Here is a 13913-nt window from a genome sequence, read left to right as displayed (position 1 = left end):
CCTGAAGAAGGATATGGCGATACTTGAGAGGGTCCAGAGAAGAGCTACACGTATGATAAAGGGTATGGAAAACCTTTCATACGCAGACAGGCTAGAGAAACTGGGGCTCTTCTCCCTGGAAAAGCGGAGACTCAGAGGAGACATGATAGAGACATATAAGATCATGAAGGGCATTGAGAATGTGGAGAGGGACAGATTCTTCAGCCTACGGGGAACTAAAATAACAAGGGGGCACTCGGAGAAACTAAAAGGGGACAGGTTTAGAACCAATGCCAGGAAGTACTTCTTCACTCAGAGGGTGGTGGATACCCGGAATGCACTTCCGGAGGGTGTAATAGGACAGAGTACTTTACAGGGTTTCAAAGAGAAATTGGATATATTCTTGAAAGAAGAAGTTATTGAGGGATATAGATAGGGAAGATATAGGATGAAGAAGGGTACAGTTAGAAGGATATAGATAAGGTAGAAAAAAAAAAAAAGGATTGAAGGGATAGAGGGGTACATATAGAAGACTACTACGCAGTGTGACAAATCTAGCGCTATCCCTAGCTTTGACACAGTGGTGAAGAAGGTAGGTAGTCCCCGAGGCAGGAGAGCTGGTCAGGTTGGCCCTGCAGAATATGGAAAGCTGACTTCACTTGGACTATCCCAGGAGCTAAGAAACTACAGCTCCCAGAAGGCCAGTCTCAGCACAGAAAGCTGCGACTGAGACAGGCAAAGCTGCAGAGTTTTTTCTCTCCCTTCTCACTCTACAGCAGGGAGGGGAGAATTAGAGGGGGTTAAAAGAGAGCAGCTGAGAGAGAGTCAGAAGGAGGAGCCGAGGAGGCTTCAGGGTGTGCTCGGTGGAGAACCCTCTCCTCCTCAATGGAATGCTGAGGAGCTGAACCAAGACTGGCAAATGTTGGACACAGAAGAGCTTACCGCTGACCCAGGGAGTGAGGAAGGTACCCCAGGGGAACCCATGGAAATCCAGGAGAGTCTGGTAGGACCGGAGGAGGTGTCCATGGACATAGATAAGCAGTAAGGGGATGTGTATTGCCTGTGTCCACAGTGTGAAGCTACCAGTTATGCCAGTGATAGTTTAAAGGGGAGTTGTAGTTCTCTCCCTGCTGATAAGGAACTGTGAATTGCTGCTTGAAAGCTTTAGTTGTAAAGCTAGCAAATGTTTTGGCATTTTTTTTTGTTCTCTCTGCTAGCAGCCAAGCTGAGCAGCGTTCTTCCTCACAGCTGTGCATAATTAATTACTTGCAAGTCACAGCAGGGAGCTGTGCTGAGAGCCTGCACGGATCTTGTGAATTCTGTGCTAAAGAAGAGAATACGTTTTACAGAACTACAGTATGTGATAAGCCACGTTAGGTTGTGAAAACCAGGTGACATGCTGGCCAGGTTTTTGTTGCACAATTTTTGGGTTAAAGTTTGTTTCTGTTCTGAATGTTTCATGCCTGTGAAATGACACAGCTGCTGGAGCTGAAGCAGCTCAGTGAAAGTTTCTAAATCCAAACTGCTCTGGTGAACAGGACTGTTTATAGGTGTGCTAACAAAGTCCAGAGGCTGTGGAACTGTAGGTTAAGATGGGACACACCCAAAAACCTGGACACTGGATTTCTTTAAAAGTTTTGCTCTGTTTGAACAGCTTGTGTTTTGCCTCATAGTTTTGAGTGCTTGTTTTGAGGTCTGCTAAGCTGAAGCATTTTTCCTTTTGTTCAATGCAACCAGTGAACATAATAAAACCTTTGTTTGATTATTCTATTATACTGGATTTTGAGGTGTGTGAGTTTCTTTTCCCTTGCCTGCTTTTCTTTTGGTAATGTCAGGGAATCTGATATTATACCTCAGGCAGACGCCTAAGAAGGCCTGAAGGGTACCTTGGTTAAAGGGTACACGTATGGACAAGAACAGTCACAGTGTTCCAGCTCGCTGCCGTGAACAGGAGCTGGGCAGGTGTGACAGCAGGCCCTAGACCTGATGGGCCGCCGCACGAGCAGACTGCTGGGCACGATGGACCTCTGGTCTGACCCAGCAGAGGCACTTATTATGTTCTCAGCTCTGTGCAAAATGAAAAAAACTATGGTTCTATGAGCCAACATCAGGATGGGAAGGCACCAACACATGCACAGTAAATGGGCAATGCCTAAAGATTTACAGTGACAGTGCACTTGGTAATATCTGTACCGGGTTCCGTGCATAACAATCATTCACATGTGAGAATACTATACTTGCTTGTCCTTGGAGAACAAGAGTTACAATGCGATCTACCTTACTGGACTGACTGGATGGGCTACGATGCTCTTTATCTGCTGTTATCTACTATGTATTTCAATCAGTGGAGGGTGAAGTAACTTGCCCAAGGTGTCAGTGAGAGAAGATGAAATGTAAAATTACCTGTTAAATTTCCTTTCCTTCAGACCTATCCACCAGTCCAGCAGGTATATTATGCCTCTTTGCCAGCTATCAGTCTAGCTTTAACATAGTATATTAACAAAAAATTCCTAAGCTTCCCAAAGCCTGAGAAGTCAGAAGTCACTGGTCCTTCTTCCGAAACACATATCTGGGAAAAGGCAAATCTGCCAACAAAGTAAATCTAAGAAGAACTCTAATATGGGTAGCAAGATCTTCCACCTGAGTTCTCTAGAGCAGTATTCTTCAACCGCTGGTCTGCAAAACTTTCCTGCCAGTCCATAAAGAATTAGTGTCTCCGCAAAAATTTCCTGCTGGTCCCTGAAGAATTAGTTTCTCCTGCAAGTGCGTGTCCATCTTCCATCCGGCTTGGCTGCTCCTTATCTTCAGCACCAGCTGCACTTGTTTGCCGGGACAGCGCACAGTAGCTCTTGCATGCTGCACGAGGCTAACCCAGAACCGGGTCAGAAGCATGCAGCGTGCAAAAGCCACCTAGGCAAACAAGTGCAGCTGGCGCTGAGGATAAGGAGCAGCCAAGCCAGAAGGTAGATGGACACGCATTTGCAGGGGACACTGATCTGGCTTCAGCAGAGGCTGGACGGCCCTGAACAAGGGAGAAAAGAGTGTGGGAGGGGGGAGGAGGAGCGCGTTGGGACATGTGAGGGGTATGAATTTGGGACAAAGGTTGGAAGGCAGGGAGGGGAGACACAAACTCAGGACACAGAAGGAAGGGAGGAGGCATGAACTTGGGACACAAGGGAGGGGATAAAATGGGAGAATTGTTGGGGATGAGTGTTTAAGTGAAAGGGAAAGATAGTGCACATGGGGAAAGGAAGAAAGAGGAAAACTGTTGGGCATAGAGAGAGGCGTGAGGAAGAGATACATGAGGAAGAGAAGGATGAGAGGGAGAAATGTTAGATATGGTGTTGGAGAGATTGAAGGGGAGGAATGTTGGACATAGTGATAGAGGGAAAGGCGTGGCATGGTGCTGGAGAGGGGTGATAGAAGGAGAAATGTTGGACATGGGACTGGTGGGCAATAGTGAAAAATGCTGCACATGATCCAGGGGATGAGAGAGGGAAGAAAGCAATGTTACTTACCGTAACAGTTGTTATCCAGGGACAGCAGGCAGCTATTCTCACTAGTGGGTGATGTCATCCGACAGAGCCCCGATACGGACATCTTGCAAGCATGTCTTGCTTGAAGAAACTCAGAAGTTTCGAGATGCCCGCACCGCGCATGCGCCAGTGCCTTCCCGCCCGATGTACCGGGCGTGTCTCCTCAGTTCAGGTAGCTAGCCTGAGAAGCCAACCCAGGGGAGGTGGGTGGGACGTGAGAATAGCTGCCTGCTGTCCCTGGATAACAACTGTTACGGTAAGTAACATTGCTTTATCCCAGGACAAGCAGGCAGGTATTCTCACTAGTGGGTGACCTCCAAGCTAACCCCAATGGGATGGTGGGAGAGTTGGCAACTTAAGAGAACAAATTTTGTAACACTGTTTGGCCAAACTGTCCATCCCGTCTGGAGAAAGTATCCAGACAATAATGAGAGGTGAATGTATGAACCGAGGACCAAGTGGCAGCCTTACAAATCTCCTCAATCGGTGTCGATCTGAGGAAGGCTACAGAGGCTGCCATTGCTCTGACCTTATGGGCTGTGACCTTACAGGGAAGGGATAATCCAGCCTGGGCATAGCAGGAAGAGATACAAGCCGCCATCCAGTTAGAGATGGTGCGCTTCGATACAGGTCGTCCCAACTTGTTTGGATCAAAGGAGACGAAAAGTTGAGGAGCAGTTTTGTGTGGCTTAGTGCGATCCAAGTAGAAAGCTAGAGCACGTTTACAGTCCAGAGTGTGCAAAGCAGATTCCCCAGGATGAGAATGAGGCTTTGGAAAGAACACTGGAAGCACGATGGATTGGTTGATGTGAAATTCAGAGACCACTTTAGGCAAGAATTTTGGATGAGTACGGAGAACCACCTTGTCATGATGGAATACAGTGAACGGTGGATCCGCCACTAGGGCCTGAAGCTCACTGACCCGACGAGCTGACGTGAGGGCCACCAGAAAAACCACCTTCCAGGTGAGATACTTAAGTGGAGCCGTGTTGAGAGGTTCAAACGGAGGCTTCATAAGATGAGACAGGACAACATTGAGATCCCAAACCACAGGAGGAGGTTTGATAGGAGGGTTGACATGAAAAAGCCCTTTCATAAATTTGGAAACCACAGGATGAGCAGACAAAAGTTTCCCATGTAGAGGCTGATGGAAAGCCGCAATAGCACTCAGGTGGACTCGTATAGAGGTAGACTTGAGACCAGACTGAGACAGGTGTAGAAGATAGTCCAATACAGAAGATAGGGAAGCTCGCTGAGGTTCCGTGGCATTGGAAATACACCAGGAAGAGAATCTAGTCCATTTTTGGGAATAGCATTGTCGAGTAGCAGGCTTCCTGGAAGCCTCCAAGACCTCCCTCACTGCTTGAGAGAACTGGTGAGGAGTTATGTTGAAAGGAACCAAGCTGTCAGGTGGAGAGACTGCAGGTTGGGATGAAGTAGTGAACCTTGATGTTGAGTAAGTAGTGAAGGAAACACTGGAAGAAGTACTGGCTCCCTGCTGCACAGTTGAAGTAGAAGGGAGTACCAAGGTTGTCTGGGCCACCGAGGAGCAATCAGAATCATGGTGGCATGGTCTGATCTCAACTTGACCAGAGTCTTCTGAATGAGAGGAAATGGAGGAAACGCATATAGGAAGCGATTCCCCACTCCAGTAGAAAGGCGTCTGCCTTGAGGCGGAGAGGAGTGTAGATCCTGGAGCAAAACTGAGGCAGTTTGAAGTTGTGGGGGGCTGCAAAGAGGTCTATCTGAGGCGTTCCCCACTGAGCAAAGATCTGATGAAGGGGTTTGGAATGGAGCGTCCATTCGTGAGGCTGGAGAAGACGACTCAATTTGTCTGCTAAGACGTTGTCTTTCCCCTGAATGTAGACTGCTCTGAGGAAGGTGTTGTGGCGAACCGCCCAATCCCAGACTCGAAGAGCTTCCTGACAAAGAGGGGCCGAGCCCGTGCCCCCTTGTTTGTTGACATAATACATGGCGACCTGATTGTCTGTGCGAATAAGGACCACCATGTCGTGAAGCAGATGTTGAAAAGCTTGGAGAGCATTGAAGATGGCTCTGAGCTCCAGAAGATTGATTTGATGGAGTCGTTCCGCACTGGTCCAGAACCCCTGAGTGCGAAGACCATCCAGATGGGCCCCCCATGCATAGTTCGATGAATCGGTCGTTAGAACTTTCTGGTGGGGAGGAGAATGAAACAGCAAACCTCTGGATAGATTCGAAGAGGTCATCCACCAGAGAAGAGACTGCCGTAGAGCAGGAGTGACCACAATGTGACGGGACAACGGGTCGGACACCTGAGTCCACTGAGATGCCAGGGTCCATTGAGGAATTCTGAGATGTAGTCTGGCAAAAGGCGTCACATGAACTGTAGATGCCATGTGGCCCAAGAGGACCATCATGTGTCTCGCCGAGATGAACAGGCGAGAAGACACCGACTGGCAGAGTAGAAGGAAAGCATCCATGCGTTGAGGAGGGAGGAATGCTCGAAGTTGAACGGTATCCAGAACAGCCCCGATAAAGGGGAGAGACTGGGTAGGCTGAAGATGTGACTTGGGGAAGTTGATCTCGAAGCCCAAACTCTGCAGGAAACAAATTGTAGTCAAGGTCGCCGAAATGACCCCTAGAGCCGACGGTGCCTTGATGAGCCAGTCGTCGAGGTATGGAAACACCTGAAGACCCATGTTTCGGAGTGCAGCGGCCACCACCACCAGACACTTCGTAAAGACTCTGGGAGATGAGGAAAGGCCGAATGGCAGCACTCGATACTGCAGATGTAGATGTCCCACCCGAAATCTGAGGAACTTGCGGGAGGCCGGATGAATAGGGATGTGAGTGTAGGCCTCCTTGAGGTCCAGAGAGCATAACCAATCGTTCTGTTCGAGGAGGGGATAGAGAGAAGCAAGGGTCAGCATGCGGAACCGCTCCTTGACCAAAAACTTGTTGAGGACTCGAAGGTCCAAAATGGGACGCAGATCGCCCGTCTTCTTCGGGACCAGGAAGTACCGGGAGTAGAACCCCCGGTTTTGCTGATCTAACGGTACCGGCTCGACGGCCCGAAGCCGAAGCAGAGCCTGAGCCTCTTGGAGGAGAAGGGCGGTCTGCGTCGAGTTGGAAGGATACTCTCTTGGCAGGTGGTCCGGGGGGACCCGTTGGAAATGAAGAGAGTATCCTTCTCTTACGATGGTAAGGACCCAGAGGTCCATGGTGATTGTCTCCCATCGATGACAAAAATGATGGAGACGACCCCCGATGGGAAAAACGGGGGGAGACAGAATGAAGTCGGTTATGCTCCCTGGAAGAGAGTCAAAAAGGCTGAGTAGCCTTGGGTGCAGCCGGCATCTGAGGCTTCTGTTGAGGCTTCTGAGGAGGCTGTCTCTTTGCAGGCTGTCTCGCAGGAGGAGTCTGTCTCGGCTGATAACGCCGCTGGTAAATCAGAGGCGGCCTAGAGGGACGAGACTGCTGAGGCTTAGGCTTAGGCCGCAGAATAGACTGGAAGGACTTCTCATGGTCCGAAAGTTTCTTAGTAACAGTCTCGATAGACTCATCGAACAGATCCGCCCCCGCACAAGGCACATTTGCAAGTCTGTCTTGGAGGTTCGGATCCATATCAATAGTACGAAGCCATGCCAGGCGACGCATGGCGACCGAACAGGCCGCAGCACGTGCCGAGAGTTCGAAGGCATCGTAGGAGGATTGCATCAGCTGCAGGCGTAACTGAGAAAGGGTCGCCACCACTTCTTCAAACTCGAATCGAGCCTGAGCATCGATAAAAGGGATGAACTTGCGGAGCACCGGCAAGAAGAAGTCCAAATATGAAGAGAAGAAGAAATTGTAATTGAGCACTCGAGTCGCCATCATCGAGTTCTGGTAGATACGTCTACCAAATTTATCCATCGTCCTCCCTTCACGGCCCGGTGGAACTGAGGCGTAAACCTGGGAGGGATGAGATCGTTTGAGGGAGGACTCGACCAGAAGTGACTGATGAGAAAGTTGTGCCCCTTCAAACCCTTTGTGATGGACGATGCGGTATCGAGCATCCAATTTACTGGGAACTGCAGGGATGGAATACGGTGTCTCAAAACAACGCATGAAAGTCTGATCAAGCAGTTTATGCAGAGGAAGGCGAAGTGTCTCCGCTGGAGGGTGAGGCAAATGCATAGTGTCCAGATACTCCTTAGAATATCGAGAACCAGTGTCCAACGTCACATCCAAATCATCCGCCATTTGTCGAAGGAAGGATGAAAAAGAAAGTTGGTCCGCCAGCGCCGGCCGGCGAGACGGGCTAGAAGAAGTGGAAGCCTCCGGATCCAGAGAGAGTTGAGAGCGGCAAGGAGAATAGGAGGTAGATGGTTCCTCATACTCCGGTCCCTCAGGCGGGGATAAATCTGACGAGGAGTATCCCATACGCTGGATCTTCTTTTGCGGGGACACCTCCGAATAACGTGAGGAGTGTCGAGATGAGTGTCGAGATCGATGCCCCTCCCGGTGACGTGATGGGGAACGAGATCTTCTGTGCATCACACGATCCCCCGAAGCCTCCAAGGAATGGATGGGACTCGATGCAGTGGATCGCAGAGGTGGTAAGGATGCGGACTCACGCAGCGCCACCCAGGTCTGGTATGGAGTGCGGAAGAACTCTTCCTGCGATGCAGTATGCCCAGGACTTCGACTATCAGGGGCTGACACAGCACTCTGTTGTCGAGGGGGCGTGATGGGCTCCAAAGGTGGCATATCACTAAACGAAGCCCGCCTGGAAGCACCTTCCGCCCTCCGCCGATCCTCCTCGTCGAGCAGAGAGATCGTACGACGAGGGGGAGGGGGAGAGGGCGGACCGCCCCCCGGGACCGAGACCGGGAGGTCACCCTGAATGGAGGCGATAAGCCGGGGTCCCATAGAGTGCATAAGCTCGACAAACTGAGCTTCCAGCAGGGATCGCAGCGAAGCCGATATGGAGGGATCCGCACCGAAAGGGGGTCCTCCAGCACGGTCTTCGCGCTCCTTTGTGGCCAAGTGCTTCTGCTTGCTAGCTTTAGGCACTTTGATGACCACCGGAGGGACAGTGGAAGGCGGTACCTGAGCCGAGGAGACGGGGACAGGCACCGATGTTGAAACTGAGGCAGAAGTCGGAGTGAACGATGCCGGCTTCACGATGCCAGATGCAGGAGTTGTCGATGCAGGTTTCGAACGAACCGGCGAAACCGCAGTAGAAGTAGAAGCAGACGGCTCTTTGGCAGACTCCATCTTAAACATCGACTCCCAAAGTAAGCAGCGCCGTTTGAACGATCGCGCAGTGAGCGTGGAACAAGGCCGGCACGATTTCGGAACATGTTCTGGACCAAGACACTGAAGACAGCGTCGATGCGGGTCCGTCAACGAAATCGCACGCTGGCACTTGCTGCACTTTTTAAAACCGGTGATTGGCCGGGACATAGGCCGGAAAATCGTCGCCGCTAGGTCGAAGGCGCTCGGCCTAAGCCACGAGGCCGGCCCGGCCGAACCGCCGGATGAAATAATTTTAACTTTTTTTTTTTTTTTTAGAAAATAGAACGTAAAATTGAAATAAATCAAATAAATAACAAAACGCGGTAGTAAAGAAGGCAAATTTACTGAAATTCAGTCAGCGCAGAATGAAGTGAAACTTCTCAGCTCCGCGGAAAGAAAAGAACTGAGGAGACACGCCCGGTACATCGGGCGGGAAGGCACTGGCGCATGCGCGGTGCGGGCATCTCGAAACTTCTGAGTTTCTTCAAGCAAGACATGCTTGCAAGATGTCCGTATCGGGGCTCTGTCGGATGACATCACCCACTAGTGAGAATACCTGCCTGCTTGTCCTGGGATAATGTTGGATATGGCAGATTGAAGGGGAGGAATGTTGGACATAGTGATAGAGGGAAAGGCGTGGCATGGTGCTGGAGAGGGGTGATAGAAGGAGAAATGTTGGACATGGGACTGGTGGGCAATAGTGAAAAATGCTGCACATGATCCAGGGGATGAGAGAGGGAAGAATGTTGGATATGGCAGTAGGAGTGGGAGAGATGCACCATGGATCTCTCTCTCTCTCTGTCTCTCTTTCCCCACTCCCTGTACACAGGATGGAGACAGGGACAGAGTTCACAGAGACAGGCCGGGTGTTTTTTTTATTTCAGTCTTAGTAGTTTGCTGGTCCACAAAATAATTATTTTATTTCCGCCGGTCCACAGGTGTAAAAAGGTTGAAGAACACTGCTCTAGAGAACACCAAGGTTTTTCCAAATGGGTTCAGACTAATCAAGTAGGATGAAAGAAATGAGATTTGAACTCTGTCTTCTTTGGCTCTTGAGCAAACTGGTGGATCACTTCTTGGTAATGATTTTAATACTAATCAACAGGTGAAAGATGACATTTTTCAAAGCCTAAGATATACCGAGATAGAAAACAACCAATTGGGCTGCTGGGGACTGATCAACATTTTTCTATCGTGCTATTAGAATTATGTAACATGAAATACAGTTCCACAAAGAGGAAATTGTAAGTAACAAGATGGTGGGAGATAGCTTAAAAAGCAAAAAGAACCCCCCAAACCAAAATTAAATATCATCCAAGACCAACAGGGGGTAAAAAAAGAAAAACATCAAATGCCTAGAAGAAAAATCCTTAAGGTAGTGAAAAGGAAAGCCAAAAAAGAACTCTCAAGCCTAAACTGTCTGCAATAGCAGTCTGGTCAAATGTCATGAAAGATAAAGTACACTAAGCGCATAATTCAACCTCTGAATATGTTCAAAAAAGTTTTATATCAATGAAAACAAGTGTGCTCACTGCCATGCCAGCATAAAACAGTCATGTGACTCATCTGTGCAAATTTCTGCACCAGCTTAAACATCAGACAAAAGAACCACCATAATGGTAATTCTACATAAAGAGAAGTCACAGGACAGGGAAAGGTAAGTACAGTGGGGTGGTTGGGGAGGGGGAGAGTTCCAAGACAATCCAAGCATATGGAGAGTAGAGTGTTCCTGTGCAATAGAGAAGAAAGGTTTATTGCAGAGGGATTGGGAATGGGAGTATACCCATGGGACAAAGAGCAACTGCTACCAAGTTAAGTTACTGAGGACTATGGTATTTACCAGCATTCACCCTAATGTATAAAAACCAACAAGGATGGAAAAGGTAGAGATGGATATCCAGGACAAATGATTAAAGAACAGATAGCAGGCTAAGGGGGGGGAGTGGAGCAGGAAAGGAATGGACAACGTATGATACAGGAGAGAGCAGACATCGAAGAGGAAGCAGGAAGCAATGGGCAGGAAGATAAGTGAAACAAGCCAGTAGCCAAGTTGAAGACCAGAGGAAGACAGTTTGCTTTGCTTACTATGGTGTGTAGTTTCTCCTCCAAGTCCTGGTTGGTTCTCTGGGATGCTGTGTAGCTGTTCTGTAACCTAAGGCAGGAGAAAGAGAGGAAGAAGATGTGCGATCAGAAAGACAGGCTCAGATATTTATAGCCATTTTTTATATTTTTATATTCAAATATTTATTATAAAACAGCTGAGTTAACACTTATTTTAATCATAAAAAAGAACAAATGAAATCCCAGTCTCTAAACCCTAATATTTTCCCCTACCCTGTCCCTCCAGAACATCTCAATTTCCATATCACCGCCTCCACCCTCCCTCAGCTAACCAGCACATTAGTGCCATGATTCCTTCCTCAGAGGTCACTAAATCAGTGCACAGAGAAGCACATTTTGGTTTAATGTTTCCTCCCCAGCCCAAGCAGAGGCAAACCCTCAGCACCTTCCAACTCATTTACAGGAGCCACTACAGGATCAGCATGAATCTTGTATATTATCTTTTTAGGCTCAAATACTCATTGGAATAGAGTAGAAACCTAATATTTAGGGCAGTAGGCTAAGACTCTGAGGACCTAGGTTCGATTCCCATTGCAGCTCCTTATGACTCCAGGCAAGTCACTTAGATTGTGAGCCTACTAGGGACAAAGAAAGTACCTGTATATAATAAATATAACCTGCTTCAGTTATACAACAAAAAGGGAGTATAGTACTCCCCCAAAATTCGAAGGGGTTACGTTCCAGGAACCCCCGCGAATTTCGAAAAACCACGAATACAGTTTTTAGGCAGGGGAGACAGAAGAGGGCAGCTGGAGAGGCAGGAGAGGGCAGCCAGAGTGCCAGTGAGTGAAGGAAATCACTCGCTGTATGCTACGACCGCCTCTTCTTGTACTAAAGTTGGGCCTCACCAATCAGGAGCTGCTTTGACACGCAGCTCCTGATTGGTAAGGCCCGACTTTAGTACAGGAAGAGGCTGTTGGAGCATACAGCGAGTGATTTCCTTTACTTGCCGGCGCTCCAGCTGCCCTCTCCTGCCCGGTCATTCACGGTCGGAAAATATTGCGAATAACTGGGATCGCGAACCACCGACCACAAATTTGCAGGGGAGCAATGTATATCAAATCCATGACTCTTATCTTAGTTTTAATAATCCATGACCTTTGCTTCATTCCCTCAACCTGCTGTGGTCTAGTAGGAGCAGCAGGTTTGGAAGAAAAACACCTTTGATAGAAGACTTGAAAGGTTTGGAAGTTGAAGGTTTAGACTTTGATTTAACCAAAGTATCCCAATGTTTCTCATGGTCAGTGAGCTTTTGGGTAGCATTTTCAATAGAATCTTCAAATAGCTCATCACCCAAGCATGGAATGTTAGGCCAATCTATCGGAGACTCTGAGCCATGCTAGACATCTCATTGCAACTGACATAGGTGAGGCCCTGGAAGACAATCTCGGCATATACCTTCTAGCCAGAGCAAGGGTGCGAGAGATGTGATGAAAATTCTGTAAGTGTTGTAAAGAAATGTAACTATCAAAAGAGGACAATTTCTTAACCAGATATTTGACACAGCAGGAAATATAGAAATTGTAGTTTAGTACTCTGTTAGCCAATATAGAGTTTTGGTATAGGCGACAGCCAAACTTGTCCATAGTGCGCCCTTCACGACCTGGGGGCACTGAGGCATAAACCCTGGATGGGGTAGATTTTTTTTTGACTCTACAGGGACTGATGCTGAAATTGTGGTTTGTCAAAACCAGGGGAAGAGATAATTTTGTACAAAGAGTCCAATTTTCTCAGAGCTACTGTAACGGTAAGAGGGGTGTCCCAGTTCTTATGCAGAGTCTCTTTGAGAATACCATGTAATGGTAGTCGCAGAAGTTCCTTAGGAGGCTCATCATAGTCCAATGCCTCCAAATTTTCAGTACTATGAGTAGAGTCAACTTCTAACTTGAACGGAAGCTCTTTGCCCAACTGCCGAATGAACTTTGTGAAAGAAAGTCTTTCTGTTGGAGACTTAGCTCTGTGAGGAGACTTTTGAGGAAACTTTTCATAAGTAGTGTCATAAGCCTCTGTAGTAGACTCAGGGACATCATCTGCTGAGTCAGATTGTAAGTCCGAGTCAAGTCTTTTGGCAAAGGAGTGTGTTGGGACCGATGAAGATGATGTAAGTGACTTCCTTGTACGCTTGGAAGAGCAGGAAGGAGAGCTTGAAAGGCTTCAAGGAAGCTGAAAATGACGATGCTGAGCAGACTTGGATCGTCGAAAGGATGAAGAAGAATGCCGATGTCTGGAAGTACTGGATTGACACCGTGATGGAGAAAGGGATCTGCAATGAGATGCGCTGTTCTTATGCGTGGAACATAGGCTTGGTACCAGAGATCCAGTATCGGTACCACAGGACCTGGTGGCCTTATGCTCGGGCTGGACCGGTACCGATGGGAGTCAGTGTCGGAGCAAGTCATTGAACATGTCATTGACTTGGAAAAGCGCTTTGAGCTTCTCACAGTACGAGAGCATCGGTACCGTTTGGCATTCTGCCAATACCATCGGTGCCTTGTCTGGCCTCAGCGAGGGTGACCGTGAAGAGGATGCACACCTCGATGTCTGTAAGAAATTAAGTAAACTGTTCCATCTATTCCTATAGACTTTGAATGCAAAAGCATTAAAGAATGGTCAAAGGCTGATGAGAGGTCCAAAGAGAACCAAAAGAGTTATTTTCCCAGTCTCAAGTGTCAAATGAAGCTCGTTGTTTAGAGCAGCTATTGTGGTTTCCATATTATGACGTGTTCGAAACCCAGTTTGCCAGGGGTGCAAATCAAAAGTTTATTTACATAGTCTGAAAGCTGGTCAAAGACTACTTTCTCAACAATTTTTGAAACTATGCAAAGATTAGAAATTGAACGAAAAATTTCTGTAAAGATTTATCAGCAGATGGACTCTTCAAAATTAGTAAAACACTAGCAAATCTTCCACATGGAAGAAACTATAACATCCTTTAGTCTAAGATTGATAAGTTGCAACACCATTGACAGTAACCCATGTCTTGGATTCTTCAAGCAGCTTGAAGACAACGGATCT

At 47.9% G+C, this 13913-nt stretch overlaps 1 protein-coding gene across 3 annotated transcripts in view; it reads right to left on the bottom strand.

The window, feature by feature from the left end:
* The window catches only part of TJAP1 (tight junction associated protein 1), a 98036-nt gene that overhangs the window by 14600 nt on the left and 69523 nt on the right, over window positions 1–13913 (bottom strand). For all 3 annotated transcript variants that reach the window (XM_033938793.1, XM_033938791.1, XM_033938794.1), the window contains one exon: window positions 10863–10929. In XM_033938793.1, the coding sequence (XP_033794684.1) occupies window positions 10863–10929 (67 nt within the window). The remainder of the gene's footprint in view (window positions 1–10862; window positions 10930–13913) is intronic.

This window comes from Geotrypetes seraphini, chromosome 3, assembly GCF_902459505.1.
Source record: "Geotrypetes seraphini chromosome 3, aGeoSer1.1, whole genome shotgun sequence".
Classification (NCBI taxonomy): domain Eukaryota; kingdom Metazoa; phylum Chordata; class Amphibia; order Gymnophiona; family Dermophiidae; genus Geotrypetes; species Geotrypetes seraphini.
The sequence above is the reverse complement of the archived record's forward strand: the minus strand, read 5'-3'. Positions and strand labels throughout refer to the sequence as shown.